Here is a 15,356-nt window from a genome sequence, read left to right on the forward strand (position 1 = left end):
CAAATATTCACATACAAGGTGTGGCTATTAAATAATGATGCTGCGTGTACAGCCATTGCACACCAAGCACTACCTGTGAAACAAAGGCATAGCAGTTGACCTTGAACCCTTTCTTAGTTGTCTGCCTAGTCACGTTCCAACACGCTCATTTGCCTTGCAGAGAGGCAGGTTTTCATTACCTTGTGTTTTTGCAGTTTGCTGAAAAAATGACAGATAAAATCAAACAACAAATCAACCTCGAATTTTTAACAAAACAAATTTTTAGAAGGAACAGAGGATATAGACAAAGGCAGTCTCCAGACAAAAAAAAAAAAAAAAGCAAAAAAGCACTAATGTCAAAATCAAAAATGAAAACCACACTTCTTGTTTTCTTTGATATTAAAGAAATTGTGGCCTATTGTGGTCCCACCAAATCAGACTGTCAGTCAAACATACTACATTGGAATTTTGACAAGGCTGCTTGAAAAAATTCAAAGGAAGAGAGCTGAATTGTCTAAGGATGGCTGGATGCTCCAGCACACAATGGGCTCTCTGCTTGCCTGTTTCTGGCCAAAAAACAAATCCCTACTTGTGAACATGCACCCTACTTGCAAGACCTAGCCCCTTTTCACTTCTTTCTCGTCCCTGAACTGAAAAGTGGACTGAAAAAACAATTGAAGTGGCTTACAGAAGATGACTTCCAGACGACAGAGAGTGGTAATCAGTGGACACTGCTCTTCATGGACTAATGTTATTAGTGGAGTTCCCCACAGTTCAGTGCTGGGCCCATTATTGATTTGTGTATTCATCAGTGTGATATTGATGAAGATATATCAAGCTTAATGTCCAAGTTTGCAGATGATACAAAGGTTGGCAGGGTTGTTAACGACGGTAAAGACAGTATTGCTACTGCAACAGGATCTAGGTAAATGGGCTGAGAAGTGGCAACTGAAGTTTAACATTGACAAATGCAAAGTACTGCATATAAGTAGCAGTAATCCAAGAGAAACGTACCAACTGTGTGGTACTACACTCGGAAGTAGAGTGAAAAAGATCTGAGGGTAATTGTGCAGTCAGATATGACGTTCCCTGAGCAGTGCGGATGGGCTGCCAGAGCAAGTCATGGAGTCTTGTCAATGATATATAGGAATTTTTGCTAGCAGGAACAAGGTGATTATCCCATTGTACAAGGCAATGGTCAGGCCACACCTTGAGTACTGTGTACAGGTCTGGAAGCCTCATTTTAGGAAGGATGTAGAGTTGCTAAAATGAGTACAAAGAAGTGCAACAAGATTGGTGAGGGGGACAAAGGAGTGCTCTTACCAAGAAAGGCTTAAGGTCTGCAAATAGCAGTGCCTGGAGACTAGGCAACTGCAAGGTGATCTGATTGAAGTGTATAAGGCCTTGAACGGGCTGAGCAAGCTCAATGCTGATGGGATTCTTCCTCTTGCTCAGATTCAAATAGAGGAAAGATGGTTGTAGAATAGATGTGCGGAAATTTTGCCTTTAGCCAGTGGGTAGTTGATTGCTGGAACAGACTTCCATCTGTTGTTGTGGAAGTTGATAGCTTAAATAAATTTAAGGCTGAGCTAGACAGGCATTTGGAGTGAATGGATGGGTGAAATGGGAGGGGGGGTTTTTTTTGTTTTTTTTTTGCTGATTCTGCATAAAGCTTGCATTTTTGCATCATATGCCTCAACTAATGCTAATGCTAAATCTTTCTGTGCTTGGAAGAAACTTATGGAACAGTGTCTGCAAGGCCAATGCAATTATTTCCAAGGGGATAATTTGTAAGGTACAAAATATTTCATTATATTTTATTGCAATAGTCTCATTTTTTAATAGCCACACCTGATAATTTGAATATTCGAAAGATTATAAAACGTATAGATTTCCTGGATGATATACAAAGGGTACTAGGAATGTTTTGCAATATGACGCAACAATGAATCACAGGAAGCTGCTTGTTGCTGCATGTTGAGACATGTTCATACGTGCATAGTAGCCGCCGCTCCAAGTTGATGGGCTCAGTTATTCATTAGTAGTGAGAGTGTAAAGTGCTTGCGATGGCATCGTGGTTACGAAATGAAATGAGTTTTGCGGTATAATTTCGTGCGTGGTTTAACCATAGACCAGTGCTTAGAAGAAATGACTCTTGCACTAGATGATGATTGTCCTCATCATACAACGATATTCAGGTGGTATAGAGAATTCCAAAGGGGAAATTTCACTCTGGAGGATTCTGAGAGGCCGGGAAGGCCACGAACGTCAGTTACGGAGGAAAACGTTACTGCTGTGAGGAAAATGCTTGACGAAAACAGGCGAGTGACCTACCAACAGATAGAGGATACTTTGGGCCTAAATGCACCAGCAATTCGTTCGATTCTGCAAGATCATTTGCACGTGAAGAAACTTTGTTCTCTCTGGGTGCCACATCAACTGACTGAAGAGCAGATGACACGACGTGTGACTTGGTGCCGGGAGATGTTAAAAAAGTTTGATAAGGGACAATCTCGGTATGTGAACAACATCGTGACAGGTGACGAGACTTGGCTGTACTATTACGATCTGCCGACCAATGCTCAAAACAAAGTTTGGGTCTTTAATGATGACGACACACCCGTAATTGTCAGAAAATCCCGATCTGTAAAGAAGAAAATGATAGCTGTATTTTTCAAATCGAGTGGAATTGTGGAACGTGTCGTTTTGGACACACAGAAGACAGTCACAGCTAAGTGGTATACTGAACAATGCCTGCCTAAAGTCATTGGATCTATGAAGAACCTGCGGCCAAAGTCAAGAATGGACACCTGGTACCTCCATCACGATAATGCCCAGCTCACCGTGCCAAAGCCTGCACCGAATATTTGACCACGACAGGACTGAAATTTCTCGAGCACCCTCCCTACAGGCCAGACCTTGCTCCCTGCGACTTTGCACTGTTCCCGCATGTGAAAATGAAGCTAAAAGGGAGGCGGTTTTCCAGTGATGAGGACCTTCTACGGGCTTGGGACAACGAGTATGCTTTACTCCCTAGTGAAACTTGGCAGAATTGGTTTAAAGATTGGTTTCGGAGGATGGAGAGGTGTATTGAATGTAGAGGAAATTACTTTGAAAAAATTAAATAAACAAAGCTGTATTGCAAAACTTTCCTAGTACCCTTTGTATTCATGCCATCAACTGATCCAGGTTTATAACTAGTGAGTAACAAAATCAGACCATAAAAGCAAATCAAAGACTCAGACAAAACCAGGAAACTTTAAGATAAAATCCTTTATCCTGTTTTGGTTATCTGGGTTCTTTTGAAAGTGTTTGTAATTTTTTTTTTTTTTTTTTTGTTTTTAGGCAGATATTTTTTCTTTGAATAAAACAGTTAATACAGAGCTTCACCATGCTTTGCCATTAGTGAAAATAAGACAAGTCTTAGTCATAACTGGGCACAAACCAGCCAAAACCTTACATCTGTGAGGAATATTTAGTCACATAGATAAAGGATAAGAGGGGGGAAAAATCATACTTTTTGCAGAAAGGAAGAAGGTACATTGTTGAGTAGTAGAAGCACATTGAAGGTGAGTAGCAGTACTAGAAAAATACAGCTCTGGGGGACTTGTGATCAAAATCAAAAAAGGCAGATTTCTTCTGAGATGGCAAACACTGAATCATTAGACCACAATCAAGGCTATCATCAGACCTAGTAGGGTTAACTGAAGTGTAATTAAGAATAGAGAATTGCTCAAAAACAAACAGAAAGTGTTAGAATTAAATTCTTATTTATATTTAGCCTGAAATACACATTTTAGACTGTACTATAATTGAATTTTTTCGTTAATACACAAAAATATATTGAACATTAAAAACAAAAATTTATATGAGAAAATTAATCATACATTATATCTACTATATGAGTACTATATTTTTAAATCTGTAGGTTATTTAAATTTTATATGCTGTGGTGTTTCTTATAAATGACAGCTACTTTCAGAATTATAAAACTTGTTATTTAAGTAAAAATAAAATGGAAATTACTATTTCTTGTATGTTAGAAAAGTGCATGAGAATTTAACAGTTTTTTTTTTTTAAATAATTTTGAGCAATACTTATTAAACCAAAATTTCATTTCAGTTGAATTGTTATTTAAATATAAATGAAGGGAAGACACTATTTTCATATAGTAGTCAAGTATACATGTCTCCACGTCTAGTAAAATAACTTGCTGAGCTAATTTGTTATAGGCTGTGTGTCGAGATAATCTGTGTGATCCCAATATCAGGCCAAATATGGTGTTCAGTTTAAGTATAGTGTATCATGACTTCATATCACGAAAGCTGTCTTGATACGGGGTAATGCTCTGTTATATTCTGAACTAAACCTCATTTTTGGCTTGATGATAGGATTACACAAACACCAGATGACCCAGAAATGTAACCTATACCAAATTAGTTTAACAAGTTCTACTACACGTGGAGTAACAAATACTTGACAGCTGTATACAAAAAGTTTTCAAAATTTTTTTAAACTAAACCTTTTAATGTGGAAGTAGTGTTATGCCCTTTACTCAAGATAGAAAATATTCATACTCTCCTCATAAATTTATTACAATGGATTTAACTTAAAAACTTATCAGATTTCATAAGTCACTTGATGATTTCAACCTGATTTTTATAGGTTCATCGCATGTATCGCACTACAGGTGCCAGTTTTGCAAAAGCCCAACAAGAATTTGCAACAGGAGTACTTCGCAATGAACATGTACAGACTGCAGCTGCCAATGCAGCTGCTGGAGCTGCTCGCCAAACCATTAGCCAGACCTTCAGTGGTAATCGCTATTGAAGTATGGTGGTTGTTGTTTTGATGTTTTTTTTTTTTTTTGCTATGGTCATCGGCGTAGCCAAAAAAAAAAACCAGTCAATAGAATGATATCCAAAAATTATGCTAATTATTTTATAATAATTTAAATATTACCTTTAAATAGTATAAAATTTAATAAGGATGACTATTCTTTTTAATGTTTGTTCTAGTTCTGTGTTAATCATGGATGGCAGGACTAAAGTGATGCAAGTCCTTTTTTATATATATTTTAAAAAAAAATTCAAAAGTTAGGTACCATCTAGCTCCTTAAACTGTCCAAGTCTCTTCTGAAGGTAAAACCTGTGCCTTTACTTTTAACTACTGCAACATCTTTCTTCATCTTCCTACTAACAATTACATGGTTACATCCTAAAAATAGTTTGTGTACTTAAGCTCTATGATGTCATCTGATCCATTAGTAAATAATGAGGTCAAGAATATTCTTGCCCCTAGTACGTTCTCTAACATGCTGGTACAAATAATAATCTAATTTATTTTTTAAAAAATTTTCCCAATGGTGAAAGGTTCCCTCCCGCTTATTCCAGTCAGTCTGGAGCCAATTAAAGTCACTCATAATAAGACAGTCTTGTCATACTCTTCACAATCTTCTGTAGATTACTCCCACTCTCATTATACCTTTGCTTCCAACTAACTCGCACCACACAGATTCTATGCTGGCAGATGCAATTTCAGACTCAGAAAAAGCTCTTTTCATGCTCAGGTTGCTTTTGATAAGAAGCATAACCTATCCACCTCTTCTGTCTTCCCTATCTTTCCTAAATACATTATACATACTGTAGTGGAACTCTTCATCACCAATTTCTGGGTGGCACCATGTTTTGTTAGCTCCATTATATCAGCATTAGTTGTCCTAACCAGTAGTTCATATTCAGCCATTTTATTGACAACACTCCTGACATTACTGTAGGCACAGTTTAGACTAAGTAATCTTCTATAGTTTACTACCCTGACACACCCCTTGAAGTTATTTAGGTTTATATATCCCTAGGCGCCTCCGTAGCCAGGTGGGCAGGAGCAGCAGTGCGTAGCACAAGCTTCTTGATTAGACCGGGGTTCGAGCCCGTGACCACCAAATACGGAGGATGCAGAAAGGTCAGGGAATGACCACCGCCATATCCCCGGAGCAATATGGCCTTAGTTGCTGATGCTCCTAAAAACCAAATAACTAACAAAGAAACATATATCCCTAGCTTTATCTTTCCCCTCATTTGAAACATTGCTACCCTTGGAACATTCATGGTGTTTTGGCATCAAACAAGAATTCATGAGGTGAGGGTAAGCATTACTTTAAACCATATCATCAGATAAACACAGATCTAAATTACGCTTTCTCCCCCTAAATAGCAGTTTCCTTGAACTCCTTAGGATATCCTGAATGATACTGACAAAAATCCTTGCACCACCTTTGTTCAAATGAATACCATCTCTACAGAACAGATTCCTTCTACCTACAAATGTAGGCCACACTGATTTAAAAAAAAAAAAATTCCCCTAGAGTGTTGCAGATTCCCTCAAGTTTCGAGTTAATCCACAAGGCTTTCAGCATATAATGCCTCCTATCATGTCTGGGTAGAATTGCAGACACATATGCATTCTGACCTAACTCATGACATTTTTTCAGCATAGTCCTATATTTATCCAGCAGATAAATGGTCAGGTTGTGTACATTCAGTATTATTAGTCCCCACACGAATAATAATTCCCTGTTTACCTCCCTTAAAATCTGACAATCTGTTAGTAACATCATCAGTTGTTGCTCCTAACAAACACGCTCTGGTTCTGAACACCTATCTTAATTACAAAAAATGTTACCCAATTCTCTGACAATAGTTTTCCAATAAAACTAGATAACCTTCAACCAGAGCAGCCTACACTTGACTATTCTTTTCTGGGACCGGAATCAGGTGCATTACTTGGCAGGTCAGGAGATACTTCTGTGTCTGATGAGCTCCCAGTTACATTTATTTCTTAGGGCAAGTGCTCATTTCTTCAGCGACTCAAATTTGTTTCATAGTGCGCCAAGTTCTAATTTGACATTGATAAACTCCTTACATCAATTGCAAAGAAAAGAATGCTTAGAATATTTTCCACAGGCTATACAAACGACAAAATTGCAGCTCACACCAGAAATGCCTGCAGACATTTCCATCTGAATCCCGATGTTCTTGGATTTTGTAGCAACTATTCTTTAAGTAAAATTTGTACATTACAAAATTTAAATTTATAGTATATTACAATTTATGTTAAAAAATATTGCAGAAATTAATCTCTTGTCAAAAATTTAACCACTAAAGAAGTTAAATTTAAGCTACTGAACAAAAGTTACGAAGTTCCTAACAAAATATCGATAACAAAGGCTATCTGAATATTAAGCTGTAGCTTTCAAAATATTTTACAAATCTAAACTTACATTATACTATGGAATTTAAATTAACAAAGTATTACAGAAATTATACTGCTGAGGAGATAACTTATAACCACTAGTGAAATTAAATTTAAACTACCCAATGAAAGTTTTTAAAAAAATTCCCACCAAAATATCACTAGCAAAGGCTATCTGAATATTAAGCTGTAGCATTTTCAAATGCTTATCTGAATACAAAAATAAACTAAACTACATGACTGTAGAAATTCAAACTATATATTTACTATAGTTAGTATATTAAAAATTAAAAAAAAAAAACTGAAAATTATGTCAAAAGCTAACCTGCTGTGAAGAGCTTTGGGAATATGCAGCACACAATGTAGCAGCTATCCCAGAAAGGATCAAATGTCCTCCTGTGTTTTTTTTTTTTTTTTTTAATTTTATCATTTATACATCATCTGCACTGAAACAGTTCTTGATATCTTTGAAGAGATGTTCATCCGACTTTGGATAAAATAACTGAAAAAGAAAAATTCATAATCTGGGGTTTCTGAAGAATTGTAGACGTCTGTCATACCAATAGCATATAACCAGTTAACTGTGTATCTTTCTTCCTCTTACCTGTGCACTTCTGGTTTTTAAAAATTTCCAAGAATGAAAAAAAAAAAAAAAAAAAGGCATTTTTAGTCAAGCTGTGATTGTCAGTATCTCTTATGAACAGTATTGGAGAACTGTGTGGTAGCAGAGAAATTGTTTTATAAGAAGCAGTAAGCCTAGCAATGCTGATGTTATGCATCTTCAAGACTAGTACTGATTTTATAAAATAAAAAAACTTTATTGGTTTCTCATTAACTGGATGGCCAACCTTGTTTCCTTTCAAATAAAGTCAAAATTCATTCATTCTATAATTATCAGTGTGCATTTTGTCTGTGGGTGGGGGGGGGGCTTTGTCTATGGAAGTATAACAAATGTGCTTCAGTTGTAACCTGTTCTCAGCTTTGTGGGCAAAGTCTCCCTTTCTGTTTTCAAGTAATTTTTGTTTAAATTATAACATTAATATAAAGATAAAATTAAAATCAGGAAATACGGAATTTAATTTTACTTTATATTAAATAATTAATAAATAGTAGTTGTGTTGTAAACATTTTGATTTATAGAGTAATAAGTTTAATCTATGCAGAACACTGATTACACAAAAAAAAACATCGATAATTATTCGCTTATCGCTTTTATAATCATTGATTGAAGCTATTAAATTTATAAAAGGGTCCAAAATAAAATCATTAATGAGTTCAAGCATTTGTGATAATGGGCTAAATCTATCATGCTCTTTTAAAATTGATTGTAAATCTTTGTTGTCAGACATCTTTGGACAGAAACTGGAAATACACTGTCAATAAAATGACCTCTGGAGTTAGGAGAATGCATAAGGCATATAAATGAATTTTAAACGAGTAATGCCTCTACGTGTTTCTAGATGGCTTGAGGTGAACAGAATACTGCTTTAAAAAAAATTAATTTCACCATCTATTCCCAGCATTTGTGTCACAGCTTTCTTGTTTTTTTTTTTTTCTCCCCCATGCTGAAATTTGCAATTCAGTAGTGGAAGCATATTCCAAGACTGGTAAAACCAGAGATACATAAACTATTCTGTATGGTGAAGTGGAATGAATGAGAGAGACAATGTCTCAAGAGTCCTAGTATTTGGTTACAATGTTTTTAAATTTTAATATATCTAAATTATCACTCTTATACCATGTGGAGCTTTAATATATTTTATTTAGGTGTTACCTAAACTAATATACAATGAGATCACAATAACTGTACAATACTACACCAACCATTATTAAATAAATTAGAGTTATGTTGTATTAAGATAATAATGATAAAAATGAAATGAAATAAATAGAATGAATAATATAATTACACCAAATAAAACTGATAAAATAAGATACCTGTCTGTACAATAAAAATATAAAATTTTAAAATACAATAAAATAAAACAATGTAGATAAAACACCAAATAAAAGCAATAAAATACTGAAGCTTTCAGAGGGGTCTCCTCCTTTTTCAACAGTGAAGCTTATCATACAGTACATCCTTAAATATCAGCAGGCTCACAGTTCATAGCACTTGTTTCTAGAGGACTATGGGCAATATTCTCCCCATGTGCACTGGAACTGGAAATGGCTCGGGAGTGTGCCAGGTGGAACCATTCATCCCATCCAAGAACCACAGCCTTGAAGAGGGAATGAATGTGGATTCCCCTGTCTCTATTAATAGTGTTGCTCACAGAGGAGCAAACCCGCAAGCTCTCAAACCAATTGCAGTCACAAAATCTGTGTGCCCAGTTGACGATAACAGCTTTGTCAGGAAAGATTGGATGGTGCTCTGCCACAGCAGACCTCCCATAATCCTTGGTCTTTATCGTGCTGATATGTTCCCCCGTGCGATCTTTAAACTGATGCTTTGTTTCATCAACATAACATTCCCGCAATCCATGCATTTTATCTCACATACAACCCCACTTACGCATTCCATGGGTAATGGGTCCTTAACTTGTGACACAACTGTGTGCAACCTCTGCCCTGGTAGCTGCACACAGCGTGTCTGGCAATCACTCAACACCCGAGTTATACGCTCAGTTAGACCCGTATAGTAGGGAATGTATGTGGTGGCAACGGGTGTAAACGGCTCTCTACGTCAGTGCCCTGCTTCTCGAATACATTTATCTATGATCCTCTAGAGGTAGTCGCATTTTCTGAGATATTCTGTGACACTTTTAATTTCTTCTTTTCTATCCTCAGAGGTGCTGCAATGGACCCAGCCCTAATGATGCTGTTCTTGTGATGGTTAGCTTGTGCTGTATTGTAATGTGTGTATTGGCCCCGGCACGTGGGTTTCCTATACACACTGGTTTTCACTCTAGGGCCTTCCCTATCTACCAACACATAAAGGAAAGAGAGGATACCCTCTACTTCCACCTCCGAGGTGAACTGAATAAATGTGGAGAAGCTATTGAGGAAACCAAGCACCTCATCCTCTCTTCCCCTCCAAATAATTGTAACATCTCATTGACATATCGTTTCCATGTATGCATGGGAAGAACCGACGCGTCAAAAATCTTGGATTCGAGCTCCTCCATTGCTAAATTTGCTATGACAGCACTAATAGTGCGCTGTGAACCTACTTATAAATGACACAATCGGCCTAAGCGAAACCCCTACCTTATCATAAGGCAGTGGTTTCGCTTGAGACAAGGTCCCAAGAGTCCTAGTATTTGGTTACAGTGTTTTTAAATTATAATATACGAGGGTGGTTCAATAAAGAATCACCCTGACCTAGCTGCAGAGGTGCTAGCCTGTTGATTCTTGGCACAGGTTTTAGTCCTTCTGTACATAGCCACCATGCAGATTTACACATTTTTCCCATCAATGAATGAGGCTACGGATACCATTTTTGTAGAAGCGGTGAGGTTGGGCTTTGAACCATGACTCTGTTGCAGACATGAGTGTCTCGTTGTCAGGGAAGTGGGTCCCCCGAAGAAATGATTTGAGGGAAGGAAACAAGTCCAATGGTACAAGATTGGGTGAATAGGCTGGATGGGGCAGTATTTCATATCCACAAGTAGCCACTTGTGTTGCAATTTCAGAAGTGTGAACTTCTGAAATTGAGGTGATCTGAAAGAGGTGTATAAAGACTTGAATGGTTTGAGCATGCTCAATGCCGATGCTCAGAATAATCACCTGAGAGGGCATAAATTCATTGAGGAAAGACAGACGTAGGATAGATGTGCAGAAATTTCCCTTTAGCCAGCGGGTAGTTGGTTGGTGGAACAGACTTCCATCCCTTGTTATGGAAGTTGATAGCCTAAATAAATTTAAGGCTCAGCTGGACAGGTATTTCGAACGAACGGAGGGGTGAAGTGGAAGCGTGTTTTTTTTTTTTTTTTTTTTTTTTTTTCCCTCTCTCTTTTTTTTTTTTGGCTGATGCTGCATGAGCTTGCTTTCTTGCATCATATGCCTCTACTAATGCTAATGCTAATAACTTGGGCATTGCCTTGAAGCATTCTCACACCTTTGGACAGCATGCCACACCTACATGTTTCGGTTTTCTCCCATAATTTTGTGAGTAAGTTGACATAATAGGCACCTGTAATTGTTCTACCTTTCGAGAGGTAATCAGTCATTATTACGTCTTTCTCATCCCAAAACACTGTCAGCAAGATCTTTCCTGCTGACGCTTGAACCCTTGCCTTTTTGGGGGGGTGGGGGAATCATGATGTCACCATTCCATGTACTGCCTTTTACTTTAAGGTCGAAATGGTGTATCCAACTTTCATGTGATTAGATGAGAGAAAAAGTCTTCCTCATTTTTTGGCACAGGGCTAACAACTCTTGTGATTTCTGTTGTCAATCAGCCTTCTGGAAATGAGTCAATAATCGGGGAATCCATCTTGCAATCAGTTTCCGTAAATGGAGTTGGTCATGAAGGACTGTTTCAAAAGAGCCTGTGTAATCTTCACCTCCTGGGACAATTCATGCACTGATATCTGGCAATCTTCCATGATTAACAACTCCACTTTTCTGATCATGCTGTCATCATTACTGAATAGGGACGATCTGGAATTGGCTTAGATTCTACGGATGTCTGACCACACCTACATTGTCTATGCCAGTGCTTCACAATGCCATAGGATGGGGCTTCATTGTTATATACAGCAGTCATCTCCTCGTGGATTTCTGTAGGAGATTTCCCCTTCAAGAATAGATACCGGATTACAGCTCTGGCTTCAATTTTGTCCATGATGCTACTTCGTCACATATTCAGCTCTGTAAGAGAAAAACAAATTAAGACAGGGCTTAAATTTTACACATTTAGTACAGAGATATGTATGATGCTACACACAAAATATCATGACTCTGCGATATGTGGAAGTAGGTAAGGGCGATTCTTTATTGAACCACCCTCGTATCTAAATTACCATGTGGAGTTTTAATGTATTTTATTTAGGTGTTATCTAAACTAATATACAATGAGTTTGCAATAACTGTACAATCCTACACCAATTATACCGATTGTGTTGTTTATAGGCAGCCCTACACATGCTTTGTCCAGGTTCTTAGCCAAACTGATTTCTCTTATTGTTATACGTTCTGATTTTACCATCAGGGAGAGTGGAGACTTTGTACGATTTATAAGGGATCAGGTTATAGAAGAAGGCAAGACCATAGTAACATTTGATGTGGTATCCTTGTTTACGTGCATTCCTATCGACCATGGGGTGAAATGGGCAAGTGTGGCATTGGAGAAAGATGACACCCTAAGGAATGAATAGGATTCCACTAAGCATGGAGGATATTGTGGTGGAGCTGTGTCTCTCGAGTACCACCATGGAATTTCAAACTACAATGTATAAGTAGGTTCATAGCACAGCAAAGGGCTCCCCTATTAGTGCTGTCATAGCAAATTTAGCTATGGAGGAGCTGGAATCCAGGATTTCTGATGGGTCGTTTCTCCGCATGCGTGCATCGAAATGATATGTTGACGATACATTTACAATTATTCGGAGGGGGAGAGAGGATGAGGTGCTTGGTTTCCTCAATAGCTTCTCCCCGTTTATTCAGTTCACCTCGGAGGTGGAAGTAGAGGGTTTGTTTGTTATTTGGTTTGTAGGAGCATTAGCAACTAAGGCCATATTGCTCCCGGGATATGCAGTGGGCACGGGCTTGAACCCCGGTCTAATCAAGAAGCGTGTGCTATGCACTGCTGCTCCTGCCCACCTGGCTACGGAGGTGCCTAAGTAGAGGGTACCCTCCCTTTCCTTAATGTGTTGGTACACAGAGAAGGCCCTAGAGTGAAAACCAGTGTGTATAGGAAACCCATGTGCCGGGGCCAATACACACATTACAATACAGCACAAGCTAACCATCACAAGAACAGCATCATTAGGGTATTACTGGGTAGGGCTGGGTCCCATTGCAGCACCTCTGAGGATAGAAAATAAGAAATTAAACGTGCCACAGCAGATCTCAGAAAATGCAGCTACCCTCAGAGGATCATAGATAAATGTATCCGAGAAGCAGGGCAAGGACGTAAAGAGCCGTTTGCACCATTGCTACCACGTACATTCCCTACTACCTGGACCTAACTGAGCATATAACTCAGGTGTTGTGCGATTGCCAGACTCACTGTGTGCCACTACCAGGGAGGTTGCACACAGTTATGTCACAGGTTAAGGACACCATACCTGTGGAATGTTTTAGTGGGGTAGAGATAAAATTCCCAGATTGTGGGGAATATTGTTGGCGAAACAAAATGTCGGTTTAAAGATCACACAGGGGCATATCAGCGCGGGTTATGGGAGGTGTGCTGTCGCCGAGCGTTTTTTGTAGGAGCACCGTCAAATCTCTCCTAACAAAGTTGTTATCGTCGACCGGCACACAGATTTTGGGATTGCAAGTGGCTCTAGAGCTTGCGGATTTGCTGCCCTGTGAGCAACACAATAGAGACAGGGAAATCTGCATTCATCCCCTCTTCGAAGCTGTGGTTCTTGTACGGGATGAACGGTTCCACCGAGCCATTTCTGGTTCCAGTGCACATGGGGAGAATACTGCCCATGCTCCTGTAGAAACACATGCTGTTAACCGTGAGCCTGCTGATATTTAAGGATGTACTGTACAAAAAGCTTCACTGTTGAAAAAGGAGGCGGACCCCTCTGAAAGCTTCAGTATTTTATCGCTTTTATTGGTGTTTTATTGCTTTTATCTGGTGTTTTATCTACATTATTTTATTTTATTGTATTTTAAAATTTTGTATTTTTATTGTACAGACAGGTATCTTATTTTATCAGTTTTATCTGGTGTAATTATATTATTCATTCTATTTATTTCATTTCATTTCATTTTATCGTTATTATCTTAATACAACACAACTCTAATTTATTTAGTTACGATTGGTGTAGGATTGTACAGTTATTGTGAACATGAATATTCCTAACCCCAGAGGCTGTTTGAAGATTTAATATACAATGAGTAATGTTTCAGGTATCTTACCCATACCCATCATCAGACCTTGCTGTTGGGAGACAAAAGTAACATATTTTACATTGAGCAGATCTAAATAACAATCAACCAAGATGTATTTACATATGATCAATTCTAATATACAAAAACTAGATAAAGTTCTAGTTTATAATAACAAATGAGCAATTAGCATATCTAAGTTATGATTACAATCTGAAGGAACAATTCTATGTTACAGTTATGTTGCAATGAGCTATTTTGGGTTGCAATTACGTGTAACCTATTTTTAAATAACTAAATAAACTTCTTACCTGCTGACTGATACCTCTTGCCTGACACTCAGACCTAAATGGGCAAGAGCAGATTTTTATATAGATAAGGTATCTATATAAAATATAGTTAGCCAGTAAGAACAGAGTTGGTTGCCTATCCTGAATCCAGGGTTCTTTTGCGCCGACCTTTGTTCTCTTGCTTGCTCTGGTTCCAGACTGCGGTGTAGAAGATACCTGTCTTGACATTTGCTCATCAGGTGTGTAGGCTGTTTCTGGGGTCTGGAAGAAGGTGTATGCTGTATGCTCTTCTGGTTGATTCATTTCTTTTTCTTTCCTGGGACCTTATTTCTTTAAAGAGAATGAATATACTGAAGGTTGAAATCAACCCACTGTTTTCTGTTGATTGCTGAGGATCCAAATAATTTGATAAGAAATGCTTCTTTAAATTATCTTCTGTTATATCTGTACCGTCTCTGTGTGGAAAGGATGCTTGTGTTACGGAATTTCCAGGTGTCGCCACATTGAAAGGCATGGAGAGCAGTATCAGATTGATGAATTCTGCCATATTCTTCTTCATCTTTTTTGTGCTCTTTTATTCTACACTGTAGGCATCTGTATGATTCCCCTATATATATACACTACATCCACACTATCTTATATATAGAACCTCTAAGATTATCTGGGCAGTTGGGCTATAGCTTTATGATCTGTTTGATGGAGGCTGAACTTTTGTAAAAGGTGAAGACCCCGAATTTCTTGGCTTCTTTGGCTATTTTAGAGCTGATTGAAGGTATGTACAGTATACATATGGAGGTGCTTCTTCTGTTGATGCTAGGTTATGGTTGT

The 15,356-nt window shown here is 38.0% G+C and overlaps 1 protein-coding gene across 4 annotated transcripts in view; it reads left to right on the forward strand.

Moving 5' to 3' along the window:
- Positions 1 to 15,356, forward strand: part of LOC150080597 (secretory carrier-associated membrane protein 1-like) — a 200,133-nt gene that overhangs the window by 139,993 nt on the left and 44,784 nt on the right. For 3 of the 4 annotated variants that reach the window (XR_016547416.1, XM_090381748.1, XM_090381747.1), the window contains exon 9: positions 4,645 to 4,795. Coding sequence is in view for 3 of the 4 variants with exons in the window: in XM_090381748.1 (XP_090237874.1) it covers positions 4,645 to 4,795 (151 nt within the window). In the remaining variant the exon portion in view is untranslated. Of the gene's footprint in view, positions 1 to 4,644; positions 4,811 to 15,356 lie in introns of all 4 variants that reach the window. The other variant, XM_090381746.1, reaches the window with a different exon arrangement.

This window comes from Mastigoproctus giganteus, chromosome 9 (genome assembly GCF_048544385.1).
Source record: "Mastigoproctus giganteus isolate SK-2022 chromosome 9, ASM4854438v1, whole genome shotgun sequence".
Taxonomy (NCBI): Eukaryota; Metazoa; Arthropoda; class Arachnida; order Uropygi; family Thelyphonidae; genus Mastigoproctus; species Mastigoproctus giganteus.